Below are 18,187 nucleotides of genomic sequence, written 5' to 3' on the forward strand. Positions count from 1 at the left end.
CCTCATAAAGGGACACAGAGCAGGTGGCCATGAGTATCCCAGAAGGAAACAAAGCACTCTACCGAAACCCGCGGGGCTGCAGCACGGGCGCTGATGCGAAGTTGCCACCGGGGCTGCCTGGCGATGCCCGTCCCGGGCTCCCGGGGGATTCCCGGCGGGCTGCAGGCACGCAGCGTCCCGCGGCCATTCCGGCATCCAGGAGAGAACAGCCCGGAGCTCCCCGCCTGGGTCAGGCTCTTTGCGGCGCCCACCGCACGCAGCGGGCCGGGAGCCCCGCGGGCCGGGCGCTCATTGCCCGCCCCGGGGGCGGTGCCGGCGGCGGGGGCGGAGCGCCGGGCGCACCTGAGCGAGCGACGCCGCCCGCCCGCTCCGCCCCGCCCCAGCCGCGGCCGCGGGGACGCGGGGCTTCTCCGCTCCCGGGGCGCCGGTCCGGCTGCGGGCCCGAGCTGCGGCGGCGTCCGCGGCTGGAGCGCCGCCTCCCCGCTGGTGGGCACAGCGCCGGGCTCCGAACGGGAGGCGGAGGAAGGAGAAGCGGCGGGCGGGCTCCGCGGCGCGGCCTCCGCGCCCTCCCCGTCCCGATCGCGGCCCCGGCTGCGCCCGCTCCCGCCGGGTGGGCGCTGCGCTCCCGCGGCGCGATGTCGGCGCGGCGGCGGCGGAGGGCGGCCACAGAGCCGGAGGAGGAAGAGGAGGAGGAGGAGGAGGAGGAGGCGGGTAGCGACAAGGTGAGAACGCGCGGGGGCGGCGGCGGCGGCTTTTGGGGCAGGGGGGCAGCTCTGCCTCCGCCAGGGCCCGGACGCGCCGCCCGTGGGGCTCCGCTCTCCCGGCCCCGGCACCAGGGACCCTCCCGGTGCCTCCCGGGCTGTAACGCGGCCGCGCTCTCGGGCGGCGGGAGGAGAGAGAGGGCCAGGTGCCAGGTTAGGGGGTGTGTGCCCACGCGTGTTTTACCCCATTGCCGTTCCCTGTGGCGAGACCGAAATGGGAGCGGCCCGGCTCTCTCCGGGCCCGCAGCGAAAGCCCAGCGCCGTGGCTGCGTGTCGTGTCTCACCTCTCGCCTAGGGAGCGGATGGCGGGGTGTGACCCCAGCGCTGCTGGGCACCCCCCGGCCGCTCCCTCGCACCCCTCATTCCCCCCGCCCGCTGGGATGGGGAGGAGAGCCGGGGAGAAAAGGTAAAACCAGTTGGTTGAGATAAGAACAGTTTAATAATTGAAATGAAATAGTGGCATTAATGAGAAGGGAGATGACAAAAAGGTGTATAAAACCCAAGGAAGTGCAAGTGGTGCAGAATGCAGTTTCTTCGCCACCTGCCCAACAAGGAGCAGCAATCAATCGGCCTTTCTCAGCCAGTACCCCCCAGGAGAGCCTTTGGCCAGGTCGGATCAGCTGTTCTGGCCCCTCCTGGCTCCTTGTGCGCTTCCTCACTGGCAGAGCACGCGAAACAGAAAAGTCCTTGACTTGGGCTGAGCAGTGCTCAGCGAAGCCAACACATCAGTGTGTTATCAACGTTATTCCCCTGCTAAATCCAAAACATAGCACCGTAGCAGCTACTAGGAAGAAAATTAACTCTATCCCGGAGAAAACTGGGACACCGGCCCAGGCCAAGAGCATGCTTCAGTGTGGTTGGGCCAGTCCAGTAGCACTGGAACTAACTCAGAACAGTGATCTGCTCCATTTAAAGGCTGTGTCAGCATTTCCTCAGCAACTCTTTCTGCTTTATGGCCTGTTAAGTGATAGGCATTCACCTCTGGCCTGGAAAGGACTTACAGTATGACATTTCTGCTAAGGCAAGAGGTTTTTGAAATACTAAGTCTATGCATCAGGTTCATTACAGTGGCAAAACAGCCACAGTGCTGTTCTTTTGTTTGCTGTGGAGTTAAGGCTTATCTCTACAAAAGTTAGGCACATCACCACATTACAGCTGCCAATTGTCTGAATAAAATGAAAGAGAAGGTCTCATTTGGGTAACTGGAATTGAAGTTAAGAAACAAGCTTTCTGATGGCTAAATTGAGGTAGCAATACTGTGTTTTTACTTGAATCAGTAGGTGCTTAAACTTGCATGGGTGTCGATGATGTTGCAGAGTGTGTAGTCTGCCTTAGGCATTGTGGCAAGGAACTGGAAAGTGAAACTCAAGACTTTTTATTCCATGCTTTGGTTGCTTTAATTCAAAGCCAATGAATTTGCAAATTTGTAGTGCTGTGCTGCCTTGAGAGCTGTGATCACATAAGATAGTGTTTAGACTATAGCTGTGCACATTATTTCTCTGTAAATGAGAATTAAATTTAAACATGATTTCTCATCACAGTGTGCTCCAAAAGCTGTTTTCCTGTGGAGATACTCTGGTTTGCTTTATTTTGCAGAGTAAGTTTATTTCTGAGGTGTGCAGTGAGTTGCCTTCAAAGAATTCTTGCCATTCAAAGCCTCTGCTACCCAGACCTCCAAAGGGTGCCTTTAATCTTGGTTTACCTGTGTGATTTTCAGAGGAAATGCTGTTCTTACTAACAGGCCTACTGTGGCTTTACTCCAGTCACTCAACAGCTTAGTGTTTCACCCCATTTCAGATGGTGTTGAGCAGACAGGAGGCTGGTGCTGTGTGTGCAGCCAGGATGCTGGTTACAGGAGATAGATTTCAATGTGCATACATTTGTGTTCACATGAACAGCAGATAGGGAAAGCCTTTTCCACTGCACAGGAGACTTTCTCATGGGTTATTTGTGGGACCCTCTGTGTTCCCACTGGAGTTGTTGAACCCATCTGCAATGTGCCCAGCACTGGTGACCCTTGTCGTGGCTCACAAGTGACAATAAGGATTGATTTTACATATTAAGTTGGCTTTAGTGCCATTGGTAACTGCAGAGATAAACCAGTATTTTGTACTGAGTTTTCAATCAGTGGGTCACAGTTTGGGACTCTGTTTTGAATATGAGCACACACATAATATCTGCTGTAGGTGATTTGATGAGTAGCATCTGGTCATCAGGATTCACAGGTGTCACATTATACAGCTTCCTAGATGGTTATCACTCTGCTCTGTCTCTTGCCTGGACTTTACAGCAAGTGGATATTTTTATTGTCCTCTGGCTATTTTGAGATGACCTTTTTCGTGTGGTGATCCTGTATTTGGACTCAAAACTGGTTCTTTGGCTGATAACTACTCAAGATAGCCATGATTCAGTGGGTTTGCACTGCTTTCTAGAATGCAACTCAGAAACATCACCCCCTTCATCACTTGTAATGAAGGAGAAAACTTGTTTCTTTGGGTTGTATGTGCTTTTTTCTGCTTCTGATCTTGTTGGCCCAAATCAAGCCTTCCATATACATAAAGGCAACATGCATCTTCTTTTGTCTAAGTAGAGAAGCCCTCTGTGTTTATTGAAGAGCTCCAGAAACACTAAATACGTTTGAAGGTTTTTCTGAATTCTACTTTGAGCCCTATTTTCAGCATGCTCTCTGGTACTTTCCGTGTTACACTTACTATGTCCATAGATGCTCATTTCCTACTGAATTTAAGTGAAGCCGTTGGGGATTTTCTTCCTCATTTGCATGCCTTTTGTCACTAATTTGAAACAACTGGTAGCTATTTCTATATTGATGGAGTTTCAAAGGAAAGTTCAATTCCTTGGTTTTGTATGAAGGAATATGATATATCCTTTGTGAAAGCTTCTTGAAGTTCCCAAGCTCTGCAAGTCTTAGGGTCTCCACTTGCTCATTAGCTTATTGAGCTGGTGATATTTTGCAAAATTGCTGTGAACATGCCTTTGCTGTGTAGGGCCCTGCAATTCACAAGTTTGTTGTTTTCTTTGTACTGTCCTGTGGCATACAGGAGTGATGTTTTGGTTGTCGCTTTCTTACTTCCTGCTCCTTGCCCTGGCTGCTCTTTTCCCTAAGAATGTCTGGTCAAAGTGCCTTCATAAATACTCTGTGAGCATTGGGAGAAAGGGGAATGACTTGGCATTCAGATGCTGATCTTCATGTGTTCATGATTCTTTTAAAATTTCAATTGTTTGCTTTTTTTGCTAAAAAGCAAGGGACAGTGCTTTCAAATGCTTCCAAAAAATTAGCATATCCTGGAAGAAATCGTACAGTTATTCTTCTTTGTACTGTACAGAGTTGTCAGAGTAGGACAGGGAGGGGGAATTGTGATTGTATTGCATTGCTGGCTGTTAATCATTTATAACTACAAGAAGCTTGGAATCACTGAATGCTGTTTCTCTTGTGGCATTGAAAAAGCTGTTTCTGTTCCATGGGACAGCCCTTCCAAGGAATCAATTGCCAGAGAAGTTGTTCAGACCTGTGAAGCTCAGTTTGTCACTTGTATCTTTAATGTCCAAAAGCTCAGAAACCTCCTGGGAGATAAACAAAATTCCTGACTGCAGTATAGACTATTGTGGATCTGTCTGTCTGCCATGGATCACTTCGTTACTTCATTGGGATTAAGTCTCTTGGAGTACCCCAAAAATGTATCAGTTTAATTTTCACAGAGAAGTCTAACCTCTATGCTTTCTGCTACATGCATGGTAATAATAATCAGGGCAGACTATTTCCAAGCATCTGTTTTCTTGGAAATGGTGGCAAATTAGTACTAATGCAGAGAGCGAAGGGTCTGTAGTTTCCAGTTACTGATTCAGTATGTGCAGGCTCTCACCTGAGTTTCTGCATATGCCAGGCTTTCATAGTTTGGTAAAAAAGGTTTCATTATTCAGGATCTTCTGGTACTTTGATATCTTGGCTTCAGAGGAAGGTATCAAAGTGCAACTAATTAAACACTCCACAATGTGCTCTAACTGAACTATTGACTTTACTATGGAACTTTTGAGAGAGACTGCAGAAAGATCAAAGATGGAGAAGAAAACATACTTCAAGTAGTACTTAGACTTATAAAATGACAATAACTAAATACTTTTGCTCATTAACTTTTTCTCATAAATTGTTGGACAGTGGCTTCATTTTTTTAGTTGCTCTTCCTGGGGATGTTACATCCTCAAAGAAGAACATATTTGCTATCTATTTAGGAGTTTCTTATGGTGTCCTGGGAAAATGCCATACAAGAGGAACATTGCAAGTGCCTTTGTAACCAGAATAATTCTGGTGCGTGGTTTGCTTGGCATGTATTAATTGCAGTGGAGGGCATGTGGTACAAAACAGCACTTCAAATGTGTGGCCTTTTAGATGATGAAAGATGGATTTCTCTCCATGACACACAGCTGTATTTCATGAGCTGTTGCAAAATAGTGGGCAAGCAGAAATCCACATGGACGCCTAATTTATGGCAAGATGTCACATGTTCTGAATTCCTGGTATGGAGGCTCAAGCTCTTGACTGGCTGGGTTTCCCCCTTTGTATGGCCAAGTATTTGTGTTCTTGTAGAGAAGATTTAGCACTAAGATGAAAGTCTTGTCTTTTGAGAATACTAAACTTAGAGACACTTTGTGTGTGAATCAAGCAGGCAGGAGTGGCACACTCTCTGTAAATAAATAAACAGTCCTGTGACCAGCAGTTTGAAAACTCTAGAAAAAAATCCAAACACCTTGGATAAAACACTTAATTTGGAGTGGGGTTGAAAGGTTTCCTAGGCACTTAGGACAGTACAACCTGTGCTGGTCTCAATTAACCTTTGTAAACCTCCTGAATACCTGCTCACAGTGTGAAACCCACAGCATTTCCCACGGACCTTCACAGGTCCTTGGTGTTACTGTGTACTGAGCTTGGCCACATCTCAAATCTGAAGGGCTGCTTGGGTTTGTGCTGAACTCCAGAACTGCTTCTACAAGGTCAAGCTGCAGTAGTAAGGCTCTTGATTTTGGGGTTTTTTTTTTTTTGGAGTGCTTTTATAGTGATTAACTTAGTGTTTCCTTCCATAATGATTGTCGTTATTTGTGGGTATAAACTGGAATGTTTGTAATCAATCACATAAAATAGTTTAGAAAATTATTAGCAAGGAAGTCTTGTCCCCCAGTGATGGGGTTCTAAGCACTTAAGGATGCAGAAGACAATTAACTAGATTTTAGTGAGCTATGTCCTCTTTGGCTCCTGAGTTTACAAATTAAATGCCTCATTCAGGAAATTGTTGTGGCTGTGATAGCTGTTAACTGGAAAATAAAACATTCATAGTAATTTTTGAGGTATGTTGCATGGGGAAGTCGAAGATAGTTGAGGTGTTGATTCCCCACCCCAGTGACTTTAGTAACATAAGGCAAAAAAATTGCACCAAGTTCTAAGCAACTTTGGGTTGCACCAGCCAAACTCTCATGAGCTGCTGAAAGTCACATGAGATAAACACAGGCCCCTTCTTCCAGCTGGTTAGATACACTGAAAAAAGCTGTGCACTTGTGAATTCAGATGTTAGAAGTAGCAAATTTAAAGTATTGCTGATAAAAGATCAGAAGGGCAAAACTAAGGATGTTTTTGTTTGTTTGTTTAAACACAGTTGTTTTCTGCAACACCAAAGTGGAATAACAAAGTTTGGGGATATTCTTAGTTCTGAGTGCTTAGAAGAGAGAACATCTCTGCCATCTGCAAGCAGGGATTAATATTAAAGACGCTAAGTCATGGTCTTAGGGCCAGGATTACTGCCCGTCATCTGCGCAGTGAGTGGTGTCTTGTAGCACTGCACAGACAGCTTGCTGCACTCCAGAGCAGGTCACAGGAGTTGAAATATGGCTTTTGGAGAGAGCTGGGATCCCCTCAGTTGCATCTATAGGTGGTTTCCTAGGCAATGGTGCAAAACTGTGAGAAACATCTCTGAATAGCAGGGTTGTGAGTGTGGTAATGTTTTATTTATTTATGTGCTTTTTCAGGTGTTCTACAGACTTTCTGAAGTCCGGACCAGAGCTTATTTGCTCTTGTTACTTGTATTAATTTTAGGCAGAGTCTGCCTAGTTATTCAGCTGTGGGGTTTCACAGTCTGGGGAAGCACTGATCCCCTTTTTGAAAGAAGTAAATGGTGTAAAATTGATGGTTTCATCTAGGGCATGTATGTAGTACACCAAGTGAATGAGAAAAAACCAGGCCTAACTTTAAAAAAGAGAGGACATACCTACCCACTTGGCTTGTGCATGTGTGCAGTGCAAGCACACTGTCTCAGGTTCTGAAAGGTCAAAAGCACAGTCTTAATGGGAAGGGTGGTGATTTTCCTCTGATCAGTGTCCCCGGGGAGGGTCTGAGGTTGGAGCCTGCTGCAGCACCCTGGTCAGCTCCTGACCCCCGGCCCCTCCACCGCTGCCTCTGCCCAACCCCGGGTGTGGGCTGGGCCCTTGCCTTTGGGCAACCAGCTTTGAGAAACTTTATTTTCTGCCTCGTGCTGTTTGCAGGGGCCAGGCACTGGGACTGAGCTTACACCGAGGTGCAGCCGCAGGGAAAAGGCCATGGATTATAGACAGAGTAACCACGCTGGGCGTGGGTGGGGTGACTGGGGGTGTAAGCGCCTGAATTCTGTGCTGTCTTGTAGTGGGGATGCAAGAGAGGGTGTACCTCTGATGGCTTAGAAAAAGTGACAAAAATACTCAGAACAAGGGAAGAAAGTAACATTGTTATGGAAGAGTAGGAAAGAAAAGCAGAAGTTTCTAATTAATGGAAATAGAGGAGAATGGAAGTAAGGAGAAAGAGCTGAGATGAGGAAGTTGGAAAGAGAGGGAGATGGGCAAATAGCATATAGCAGTGGAGAAGAAAGTTTTAAAGCACAGTTACTTAACAGTCCCCAGAATGACTAAGAGCTGATGAACTTGAGGCACCCGGGCAGGCTGGAAGCTGTTTGAGATTGTAAAAAGGTGAGCAGAGTCAGGGAGGTCAGGAGGAAGTTCAGGTCTCTAAAGAGCCAGACACTGAGCTAGAGATTGCTCTCTGCGTTACTGCTGTGCAGATTTCCAGCTCCCTGGAGCTGTGGTGTTTGCAACTTTACAATGACTGAAGTCACCCTTTGTGTTGCCTTTAACTGAGGGAAAATTAGTCCCGACATTGTGCTCTGAGAGTTGGTAACAGTTTGTGCATTGACACCAAAATATGTAGCACCTGTTTTGCATTTGGGTTAGACACGCAGTCTGTCTAGATGATGTCTTCTCTAGCAGTCCTCAGCAAGCACTGAAGAAAGAATTACAGTGTTCTAGTCATACACAAAATTATTTTGAGTAATACTCTGTCCGTGGGACACTCCGTCACTTCACAGTTTGGTTTTGGATTGTTCTTCTCAAGCCTGAGGTTTCAATGTACCATGTATAAAACTGCCAGCAGCCTCTTCTTTGTATAAAGGGACTGTTTTTTCACACATTACATTTTCTATTGTTTCTTCTTAATGTGACATTTAACTTTCCCCTTGTTCCATAGAAGGGTAGTTTGAGATGTAGATGAGGGAATGTGTAAAAGGCTTGGGGATTTCTGGTGAACTCCAGTATTCTGTCAGCTGAAGTATTTCTGGAAACAAATATCCATGAAAAAGTAATGCCTAGAATGGGAAGTTTCTTGAGTACAGCAGGTAATGTCACAACATCCAAGTACAGGCCTTCCTATAAACATTTACTGGCATACATTTGTCTCTTACATCTACAGTTTCACTAGTACACCATTGTTGTCTTTGAGAAGGTAATGCAGATATTATTGGTTCCTAATGTTTTACTCAGAATACTGTTTTCTGACAAAATATCTGATAATCTTTAATTTTTTCTGTTTTCTGATAGTTTTATTTTTCTTTTTGTGATAGGAAGTGGATTTGGAAGAAAGACTTCATGAGTTGGACCTTAGAGGTGATTCAGATATTCCTGATGTTCCTCCACCAACAGACAGCACTCCAGAAATCCTCAAGAAGGCTTTGTCAGGCTTATCTGCCAGGTAAAGTGAAAGAAAGATATCTCAAATTTAACAGCTGGTGGCTAAAAGTCTTACAGATTATGTTGGAGTTTTAAGTCTTACAAATTGTACTGGAATTTTAAGTTTCATATGGTAGATGTGAAAATTTCAAGGATAAATTGTTGCTGGATATTATTGATTTATTTATGCTTTGATAGTCCCTTCAGTAGACTATTTTTTGCATACACCTGTGTTTACCCATTGCATGCTTTTCTAAATGAGCACAATTTATATAAATATCTACTGAGTCTAAGCAGTTGCAATAACATGGCCTAAAGAATTTAAATTACAGAATTATTATTTTTGGAGGTTGTAATAAACTGATATCCTACCTCCAAGATTGAGAGGTGGATTGGTTTATGAATGAAAAGATGTGTAAATTCTCAACATAAGGTTTGCTAGATTCTTGTGACATTTCCACTTCTAAATAATTTACTGTACAGTTAAATACATCACAACTGATATGTATGTATACTTTTTAAAGCAATACTTTTTTTTTTCTTGCTGTTTCTTTTCAAACTTAAGTTTCTACCTCCATCTTCCCAGGATCTTGATGGCCATCAAATGTGAGGGGATGTGTATATGTACAGATAGACAGATAGTCATGTGGATGTGCATATTCATGAAGGCTGTTGGATAAAGTTCCTTGTATAATTTTTATGCAGTCCCTTTACAACACCTGATCAGTCAAATGCTTTAGGGGCAAGCAAGTTGCATTATGGTTTTTTCACCGACGCAACAAAAGAGCATTCATGTGATAGATATAAAAAAAACTACCTACTAAAATGAATATGGGTGTCATATTTATGTTATGCTCAATATAACAAATTAAGCAATATACAGTGTATATTTCAGAAGCAACTTCGGTCTTGCAAGAGTCAGAGAAGGATCTCTAATCCAGACTATAATTAAAACCTTCCAAATCCTTGTAATAAAACTGGTCTCCAGCAGATATCTCCAATAGCACTGTGAAATGAATTTTTGCTTTGCTCTTTTTCTAATCTGTTGTCCATTTCTGTTATGTCCATGAGCTATAAGCAGATGTAATGCTTCAGGTTTTAAAAAGCCTGTTTCTAAACTGCAGCAGCTGTGAGCAGAATGTGATATTCTCTGTTACCATCGCACTGCAAGGACTGTCTGTTTCAGAGTTCTGTCATTGTGTTAAATGTGGAAGTCTTGGGTCTCCAAATCAGACTTGTTCCAAAGGGCATGGTGATACCTCAAAGCCTGCAACTAAGAGGTGCAGCTGACATCTTTCCTGTTTCATGGCTTGAAATTCTTTGAGTGTTTGCACCAAAGTGTAGAAAGGGTGCTTTGACTGAAAAATCAAATTCTTGGTGCTTTATGAATGCTGAAGTTGAAATTACCTGCCAGTTCAGTAGCCAGCAATCCCAGCAGAGTCATTGTTCATCATGTGCAACGTGGGTGGATTGCACTGTAACTTTCAGAAATGTGGATACTCCTTGTATTTGACCTTTGAAAGTAATGGTGTCTATAACTTCCTAGCAGAGAGTTAGGATACAAGAAACTTGCCAGGTGGCCTCCTAAATTCTGGGGCTTCTTGTCTTACCGAAGTTGTCTTTCCAGTGCTGTGCTTGCCAACACCCCCAAGGTAACGTGGTATTTTAACATTACTCATAAAGGAAGCTGAATTCTTCTGGAGGAGGCTTGCTCACTATGGATATGCCACCAGGGCCAAGCTGCTACTGTGTATCCCACATCATAGAGCATTATAAAACATGTTGTGATAAAGCCTCTTCTGCCTCTATTCTGATACTTAAGGCAAATCCAATTAGTAGCTATAGCGCCATTAACCTGTCAATGAGTCACATTCTAGAAAATCAAATTATTCAAGTTTACATTGGAACTGGAGTCTGATTCAAAACTAACACTGAACCAGGTGTATCTCCTGGTGAAGCAGTGAAACACAAGACTGATGCAAAGCAAAGCATCAGGAAGAATGTCTTCAGGCTATAGTAGGGGGCTTTGTGTTTAGCAGTAGCTTGTGATTAGTTGCTTCAGCGGACTTTTAGAGGAAACGGCCTCAAATTGTGCCAAAGGACATTTAGGTTGGATGTTACAAAAATTTAATTTAGGAAAGAGGTTTGGAGTTAGGAGAGGTTTAATTTAGGAAAAAGGTCAAGCATTGGAACAAGCTGCCTGGGGATCTGGTGCAATCACCATCCCTGGAGGTATTTAAAAGATGTGTAGATGTGGCATTCAGGGACATGATTTAGTGGTGGACTTGGCAGTGCTAGGCTAACAGTTGGACTCGATCTTAAATGTTTTTCCGGCTCTAATGATTCTATGACTGTGTAGTAACATAAATTTTTATTCTGTTTTCCTTAGGTAGCCACTAGCAGCTGCCCAGATCTACAAGGTCAAAGAGTACAGCTAGCTTGACCCATCAACCCAAACTGCCACATATTCTCCTGTCCTGGTTCCAGTGCTCACAAGAGCATAGGGCTGCTTCCAATAGATAACCCTCTACCTGGCAAAAGAGCTGCTTTGTTGTAGAAAGGAGGTTTTGTTCTGAGGTTCTGTTCTGTGTCTGTTACTCCTCAAAGAGTCATTTGCTTTTTGACTGGCAGCCTTTCTTTCATACGCCAGCCTTTGCATGGCTGGGCCCTCATCAGTCTTGCAGCTGATGTGATGATTTTTGAGGGTCCTGATGTGTTTTCACAGCAGCTTCAATGTGGAGTTGTACCAATTCATTGCAAATGACATTTGGCAGGGTTGAGGCAGCACGCAGGAACAAGAAAGGTGTCCAGCTTTAATTTCTGTTACTGTGCATCCTGTTCAGTAGGATAGTTGTTTGATCCTGTGTTTCTTGCTATGCATTGATTAACACAAAAACTTCTGCTTTTCCCACTGTTTCTAATACAGTTTAATCTCTAGTTAGCAGAGGAAGTGGAATTCATTTTCATTTATAACTGCTTGCTGCTTTTTTTTTTTTTTTTAATAGGTGGAAAAATTGGTGGATTCGTGGAATTCTCTCCCTAGCTATGATTTCTGGATTTTTTCTGATTATATATCTGGGATCATTTATGCTGATGCTTCTGGTAAGTTTATTTAAATGCATTCTTCTGTGCAAGAGTTATTTGATCTCTTCATCCATCGTGCCTGAGCTGAAAGGAAACTGCATGAACAATTCAGAGCAATTGTCTTTTATTTCTGTAAATGTAAATACTTCTGAAAAACACTTGAGGGATTAAAAACTGGACCTTACAGATTAGGGACTTCTTGGATGCTGTAATTTTTTTTCTTTAGGAATTAGAGTAGCTCCAAGTTGAATTACTGTTGCCTTGCTTAACTACTACCATCCATTTCATTAACTAGTTTGTATCACCTACTGTTGCATGTTGAAGTTTGTTTGAAAAAGCAAACAAATAAAAATCAGACCAAAACTAATTCAGGGAAAACTCCAGATCAGCGAACAACAGAAAAAATCTAAAATCAAAAAATTAAGAGTCAGGTGCAATTTTGAGGCTAAGGAAAGCAGGCAGCCCTGGCCTCCTGTCTGCAACTGGCATGAAAGGCTTTCCTCAGCCATGCTTGTTTAATTCCATATTTCTCTATGAGGCTTCATTGTGGCCTTGCATTTATCTGTAAGTTGGAGCGAGATCCCTTTCTGAGGTACAGACAAAGTGCATTTTTAGGTCATGAAGTGAAATACTGATAAGGATAACAATAAAGAAAAAGTTATAATAATCCTCATACATGCTATATAGCAGGTCAGATGTTACTGCTTCTGTGCACCATTTTAATTGCTGGTATTTTTATGGAATGATGGTTTAACTATCTTTCCCAGTCTTAGAAAGGTACAGACAGGAATTTAGCTTTTAATATGCTGAAATTGATTTTTCTAGGTAACTGCTTAGATTTTTGACTCTAAGTTTGTTCAGGTATCAAAATTTTTAAACTTTTTTCTTGCCTCCTATGAGGCAATTTTAGGATTGTATTCCTAAATACAATTACTAAAGGTTGGAAAATACCTTTAAAATAATTGAGTTGAACTGTTAACCCAGCATTGCCAAGTCCACCACCAAAACGTGTCTCCAAGTCCCCCATCTACACATCCTTTAAATATCTGCAGGGATGGCGACTCAACCACTGCCCTGGGCAGCATCTTGCCAGGCTTGACAGCCCTTTGGGTGAAGAAATTTTTGTTGATATCCAATCTAAACCTCCGCTCCCATCTAAACTGAGGCCATTTTCTTGTTACCTAGGAGAAGAGACCAAGCCCTGTCTCCCAGCTCAGGGGACAGGGTAACCAGCTCAACAGCTGGTCTTACCACTAAAGAGGCCAAGAACTTCAGCTTGTCCCTTGCTCTTTGTCACTGTGTTTCCTCCTGCAGCCAACAAAGGATGGAGCTTCTCCTTAGCCCTACTTTTGCTTCTGATGTCTTTATAGAGGTAGTTTTTATTGTCTTTTATGGCAGTAGGCAGATTAAGTTCTCATTGGGCTTTGGCCCTTCTACTTTTCTTCCTGCATAACCTCATAACATCCTTGCAGCCATTCTGAGTCACCTGCCCCTTCTTCCAAAGGTCATAAAATCCAGTGTCTTGAGGGACTGGAATGCTGCTTCACCAGCATTATGGTCTGCATTACAGTTTCTACACCTGAATTAGTCTGGTTAATATTTCCTGTTTTCAGATGAATGACATAACAAACTACTAATTCATTGTCTCATTCATGGAGGATTTTATTTTTAGTGTGTGAAGAAGCAGCAAAAAAGGCCCTTTTAAAGCGCAGGTTGCTGTAAAAAGATTTTTTTCCCCCCACAATCTATCCTTTAATAGTCAGTTACATTTGAGAATTATAATTATGAACAAAAAGGAACTAATTAATTTGCAGGGTGATTTTGTGTATTCATGGTATACTGTGAGATTGCAATCATGGGCAAGCAGTTAAGACATGAACCAAAAAGTAATCACAGTTAGTAGAGAATTGTAATAGAGCTCCTCTTTTGTGCCATAAAGCAAAAAGTCTGTCTTCTATTATAATGAGCTGGTAATTTAGTTGATATTTGAGACTACATAAAAAGGACAATGGAAGGAAAACCCAGTGTTGTTCATTAATTATTTAATTTGACTGGAATAAAATAGCTTGTATTTAAATAACAGTTGGTTTTAACATGACAACTGTTATTTAAATAACAAATCTCAATACTGGGACTGAAAATGCCCGGAGACTTGTTAGGAGGATTAATATCCAGTGAGGTTTGGAGGACAAGACCTGAGCCTGCTCTACAGAGCTGGAATGTATGCTCTGCATTTGCTGCCTCCTTGGGTAACAGGCTCCCGTAGCTCGGACCCTGGTGCCCTGTTCCACCGTAAAGTGCAATCCTGTAATGTTGCTCTTGCCTGTAGCATTTCAGTTTTGTAAGGTTGGCCAGGCAGAAGAAAGAGCACAAGACAGGGGAGCTTCACCATGGACTCGCTGGGGCGGTGCAAGGCTTTGAGTCCGCACTCAGGCATTGAGCAAGGTGGAACGTGCTGAGGAGCGCCGGCGGTGAGGCCTGCTCGGAGCCATGCGTGCTGGCACGTGCGGCATCACCCGGGCACCGAGTTTGGCAATTCCTTATGTCTGGTGATCTACTCGGAGTCTGAGGATTGGTCAGGCGTGGCAGAGTCCTTTGAGGCCCAAAGGCATGACAGGACACACTGCCCAGCAATGCGGGCAAGCAGTGAGGTCAGCAAAACAAATGAAGGCCTGGGAGGGTGTGGCATTCAGACCTGGGTTAGCTGAGCTTTGCCTCTAATCATAAAGGCTAATTACCCTTAATGAGATGCTTGCAAGTGAAAGACCAAGGTGTCCTGAGTTGCACAGCTAGTTTTTTCCATTGGGCAGAGAAAATATTTCTAGAATTAAATGTAAAGATAAAACTTAGCCAAAAGAAATAGGAGAGTTTTCTTTACAGGAAACACTTCTGACCTGCTGCTATCAAACTGCTTTAATGCAGAAAGGTCAGGAGCCTTCTCTTGTTTTGCAAGTATATTCTTGAAGCTAGCCCAATGTGAGGGTTTTTTTTTCCTTCATGTACAGTGGTTTGGAGATTTTTTTAAAGCTTTAAATGGAGCTTAGTTTTTCCTTGGATTTGATTTGAAGCTGTTTACTGACTGGAATTTGACTTCAGAATAATTTCTTCCTTAATGCAGGCTGCAGTGCTCCTTACTGCCTGTAAGAAACAACTACAGCATATTTACAAAGTTTTTATTTCTCTTATTTTAGGTCTTAAGCATTCAAGTGAAGTGTTATCATGAAATCATTACTATCGGTTACAGAGTCTACCACTCGTATGATTTACCGTGGTTTAGATCCCTCAGCTGGTGAGTAGCAAGCCAGAACATCAATGAGCCAGGATGTGATACTTAAATCATCTTCTTCCTCACCTGTTGTGGTGGAATGACAGCTTTGTGGGTCATGTGCAGACATAAAACTTGACGTCTGTGTCTAATACAGAATTTTGTAGCTGTGTTCCCCCTGTGAACTTGGACAAATCAGTTGGCATTTTATTACTTATTTTTTTTAACTTGTTATAAATAAATCCTTGTTTGTTTGTTTTGTTTTTAAGAATTTAATTTAATATATATTATCTTATTACAATAACTGTTAGATGTTGCATATTGCAGGTACTTTTTGCTCTGTGTGAACTACTTCTTCTATGGAGAGACTGTAGCTGATTACTTTGCTACGTTTGTGCAAAGAAGAGAGCAGCTGCAATTCCTCATTCGTTACCACAGATTTATATCTTTTGCCCTCTATTTAACAGGTAAGTGCAGGAAATCACAAAAATGAAAGAACTTTGTGCTGCTTTTGCTCATTTAATTTTAAAATATTAATTATTCCCCACATTAATTAAAATATTAATTATTCCCCATCATTATCCACTTCCAGTTTCTTTTTCCTCTTAATGCTTGAGGAAATGAGGTGTTTGCAGTTATATTTTTTCCTGTGAAAAGATGAGTACAAATTTTGCATTCACTGAAAAGAAGAAAGCCTAAACAAGGGGATGATCTTGAGACAGTTGAGATAATAGTGCTCAAAATAGGTTGGCAAGCATTAATTTTGATTGCAGAAGACCTGATGCTATTTTGGCAGGCTGTAGAGATGACTTCTGTGTGTAATTGCTGTCCTGGGTTGATTCTTTACTGTGCGAGTGTTCTCCTAGGTCTCCAGTAATAGGATTTACTAATATATTTTTAAACTGATTAGTCAAAATGCCTGAGTCTTAATTTTGTCTGCAACATATTCAGATACTTTCCTCATGGAAAAATTTCCTCTCTGTCAAAAAACCTTCTAAAAAGCCTTTTTTCTAGGAAGAAGAGACAGAAGTTGGTATTTTTTTGGGGTATTGCTTTGTGAACACATAAATACATTTTTTCAGCAATGCAGTTTAGCATAAAATTAAATCAGCTGAAGACTCAGATTGGTTTAAGGGACAGGGGCTTGTTATGCTACAAGTATTTCTAAAGTGTACTGAGAAATCTGATCTTTGTGATGATCTATCAGTTTTTCTATTTTTTTTTTCTTAAATCAAATAAAAATTCTGCTCAGTGCTTAGATCACAAACTTGAAACCAGCTTTGCAGGACTTGACCTTTTTCAGCTGGCCTTGGCTTGGGGAAACTAACTTAAATAATGCCTTGTGAGCTGGTGAGGGGAGACATGAGACAAGCCGAGCATGAGCAAAGGGAGGAGGCAGGGCATAGCAGAACCCCCTGGTGTTGGGATTGTGGGGTCACTTGGGGCAGTCCCCGGGGTTCAGGGTCTTTTGAGGGCCTGTGGTCCCCTGTTGGTGCAGGAGGTTACCATAGGAGAGGAGGAGCACTCAATTAGCCACCCAGAAAATTCTCTTTGGTCAGCTGAATTCTCCAACACCTGTGCTTCACACCTGCATCGCCTGCAGTCATATGCCTGTTTGGGGGAAAGGCGCAAGCTGGTCTTTTCCTTTCATTTACTTTTGTTAAGTATTCAAAACTAGTTTGTTGACCTGGCTTTTGAGTGGTTTTTAAAAGTGATGATCTCCTTTGCTAAAAATTGATGTCCACAATAGGACCTGGTATGTGCCTAGAGGGTTGTTCTTTACTGATGGTTTACTATGGATGTTCTTTACTGATGTTAGCTAAATCTGTGTCAACTAAATCATAGTCTTGTATGAGAATAACTCTATATGTACTTTTGACTGAATATAAGCCAACACTTCTAGCAGCAGAGGGATTAAAAACTACTTCAAAGGAAGAGGATTACTGGTATATCACAGTTCAGTGTCATTAAATATAAGATGTACAAACTGCACTTGCTTTGTTTTACAGGATTCTGCATGTTTGTTTTGAGTTTAGTGAAGAAACATTATCGTCTGCAGTTTTACATGGTGTGTATTACCCACTTTGCTGTGCTCATTCACATTCCAAATGCCACTGGAAACAGTCATGTCCATATGCGCATAAAATAGTTCAGAAGAGTGGCATGGAAAATGTGCTTAAATTGAGAGTTACATGAAATCAAGTCATGCTGGACTGTATCTGTTCACCTTCCAAATTATGATGATTATTATTATATCCCAGGATGTGGCCTCTCAGTACAAGCTGTCCTTGGTGAGGCCTTGTGCAAGTCAAACATGATATGTTTCCCTTCGTGATAGGCTGATATGAAAGAGCTTCCTGGAGAAGGGAGGTGCATCGCCCTGCCAGGTCTGAAGCCAAACAGTTCAGCATTGTGTGGAAAGTGATTATTGGGATTCAAGTTTGCTTTTTAGAGGCCCCACTGAAGTACCATGAAGGGTCTTGATCTTAACGCCTGTGTGGAATATTTATTCCATGACATTTCACAGCTGTTCTGGTCTTTTGCTCTGCAGTGTCTCAATAGCTCATTGATGAATTAAAAGAAACCAGCATTCTCATCTCTCATATTTGTCCACCTAATAATCAGCATAGTAGCCAAGCAACAGCATGAACCTTTTTCTTATATGTATCTTATACGCTGAAAACTAATTCTGTAACATTACAGGTTAAAACCAAAGCAAACACCCAAAACACCCCACTGACAACACCCCAACTCCCACTTCTATGTAGGAATGATTAGAAATCACAGTGAAACAACAGTGCAGTACAGCTCCTGTCTTGAAAGAACTTGAGCAATCGGGGCATTGCACAATTTAAAGATTTCCTAAAGCTCTGGCAATGCAGTTAACCCTTCTGTTTCTGCACTGCTTTTGGTAGCACTTTACCACTGAGGATTCCCACTTCTAGACCAGGGCTTAACTGAGCCTTATAATAAAAAGATCCTTTACTCAAAATAATATATCCTGTTTGTATGAGAGTTTACCTGACAGTGAGATGCAGCTTTT

The 18,187-nt window shown here is 42.8% G+C and overlaps 1 protein-coding gene across 1 annotated transcript in view; it reads left to right on the forward strand.

The window, feature by feature from the left end:
• The first annotated feature begins 574 nt into the window (after positions 1-574).
• The window catches only part of CDS1 (CDP-diacylglycerol synthase 1), a 29,130-nt gene continuing 11,517 nt past the window's right edge, over positions 575-18,187 (forward strand). Inside the window, exons 1-6 of the mRNA XM_059470314.1 lie at positions 575-722; positions 8,690-8,817; positions 11,801-11,897; positions 15,071-15,168; positions 15,472-15,611; positions 17,154-17,212. Coding sequence (XP_059326297.1) covers positions 636-722; positions 8,690-8,817; positions 11,801-11,897; positions 15,071-15,168; positions 15,472-15,611; positions 17,154-17,212 — 609 coding nt within the window. The 5' untranslated portion in view covers positions 575-635. The remainder of the gene's footprint in view (positions 723-8,689; positions 8,818-11,800; positions 11,898-15,070; positions 15,169-15,471; positions 15,612-17,153; positions 17,213-18,187) is intronic.

This window comes from Ammospiza nelsoni, chromosome 4, assembly GCF_027579445.1.
Source record: "Ammospiza nelsoni isolate bAmmNel1 chromosome 4, bAmmNel1.pri, whole genome shotgun sequence".
Classification (NCBI taxonomy): Eukaryota; Metazoa; Chordata; class Aves; order Passeriformes; family Passerellidae; genus Ammospiza; species Ammospiza nelsoni.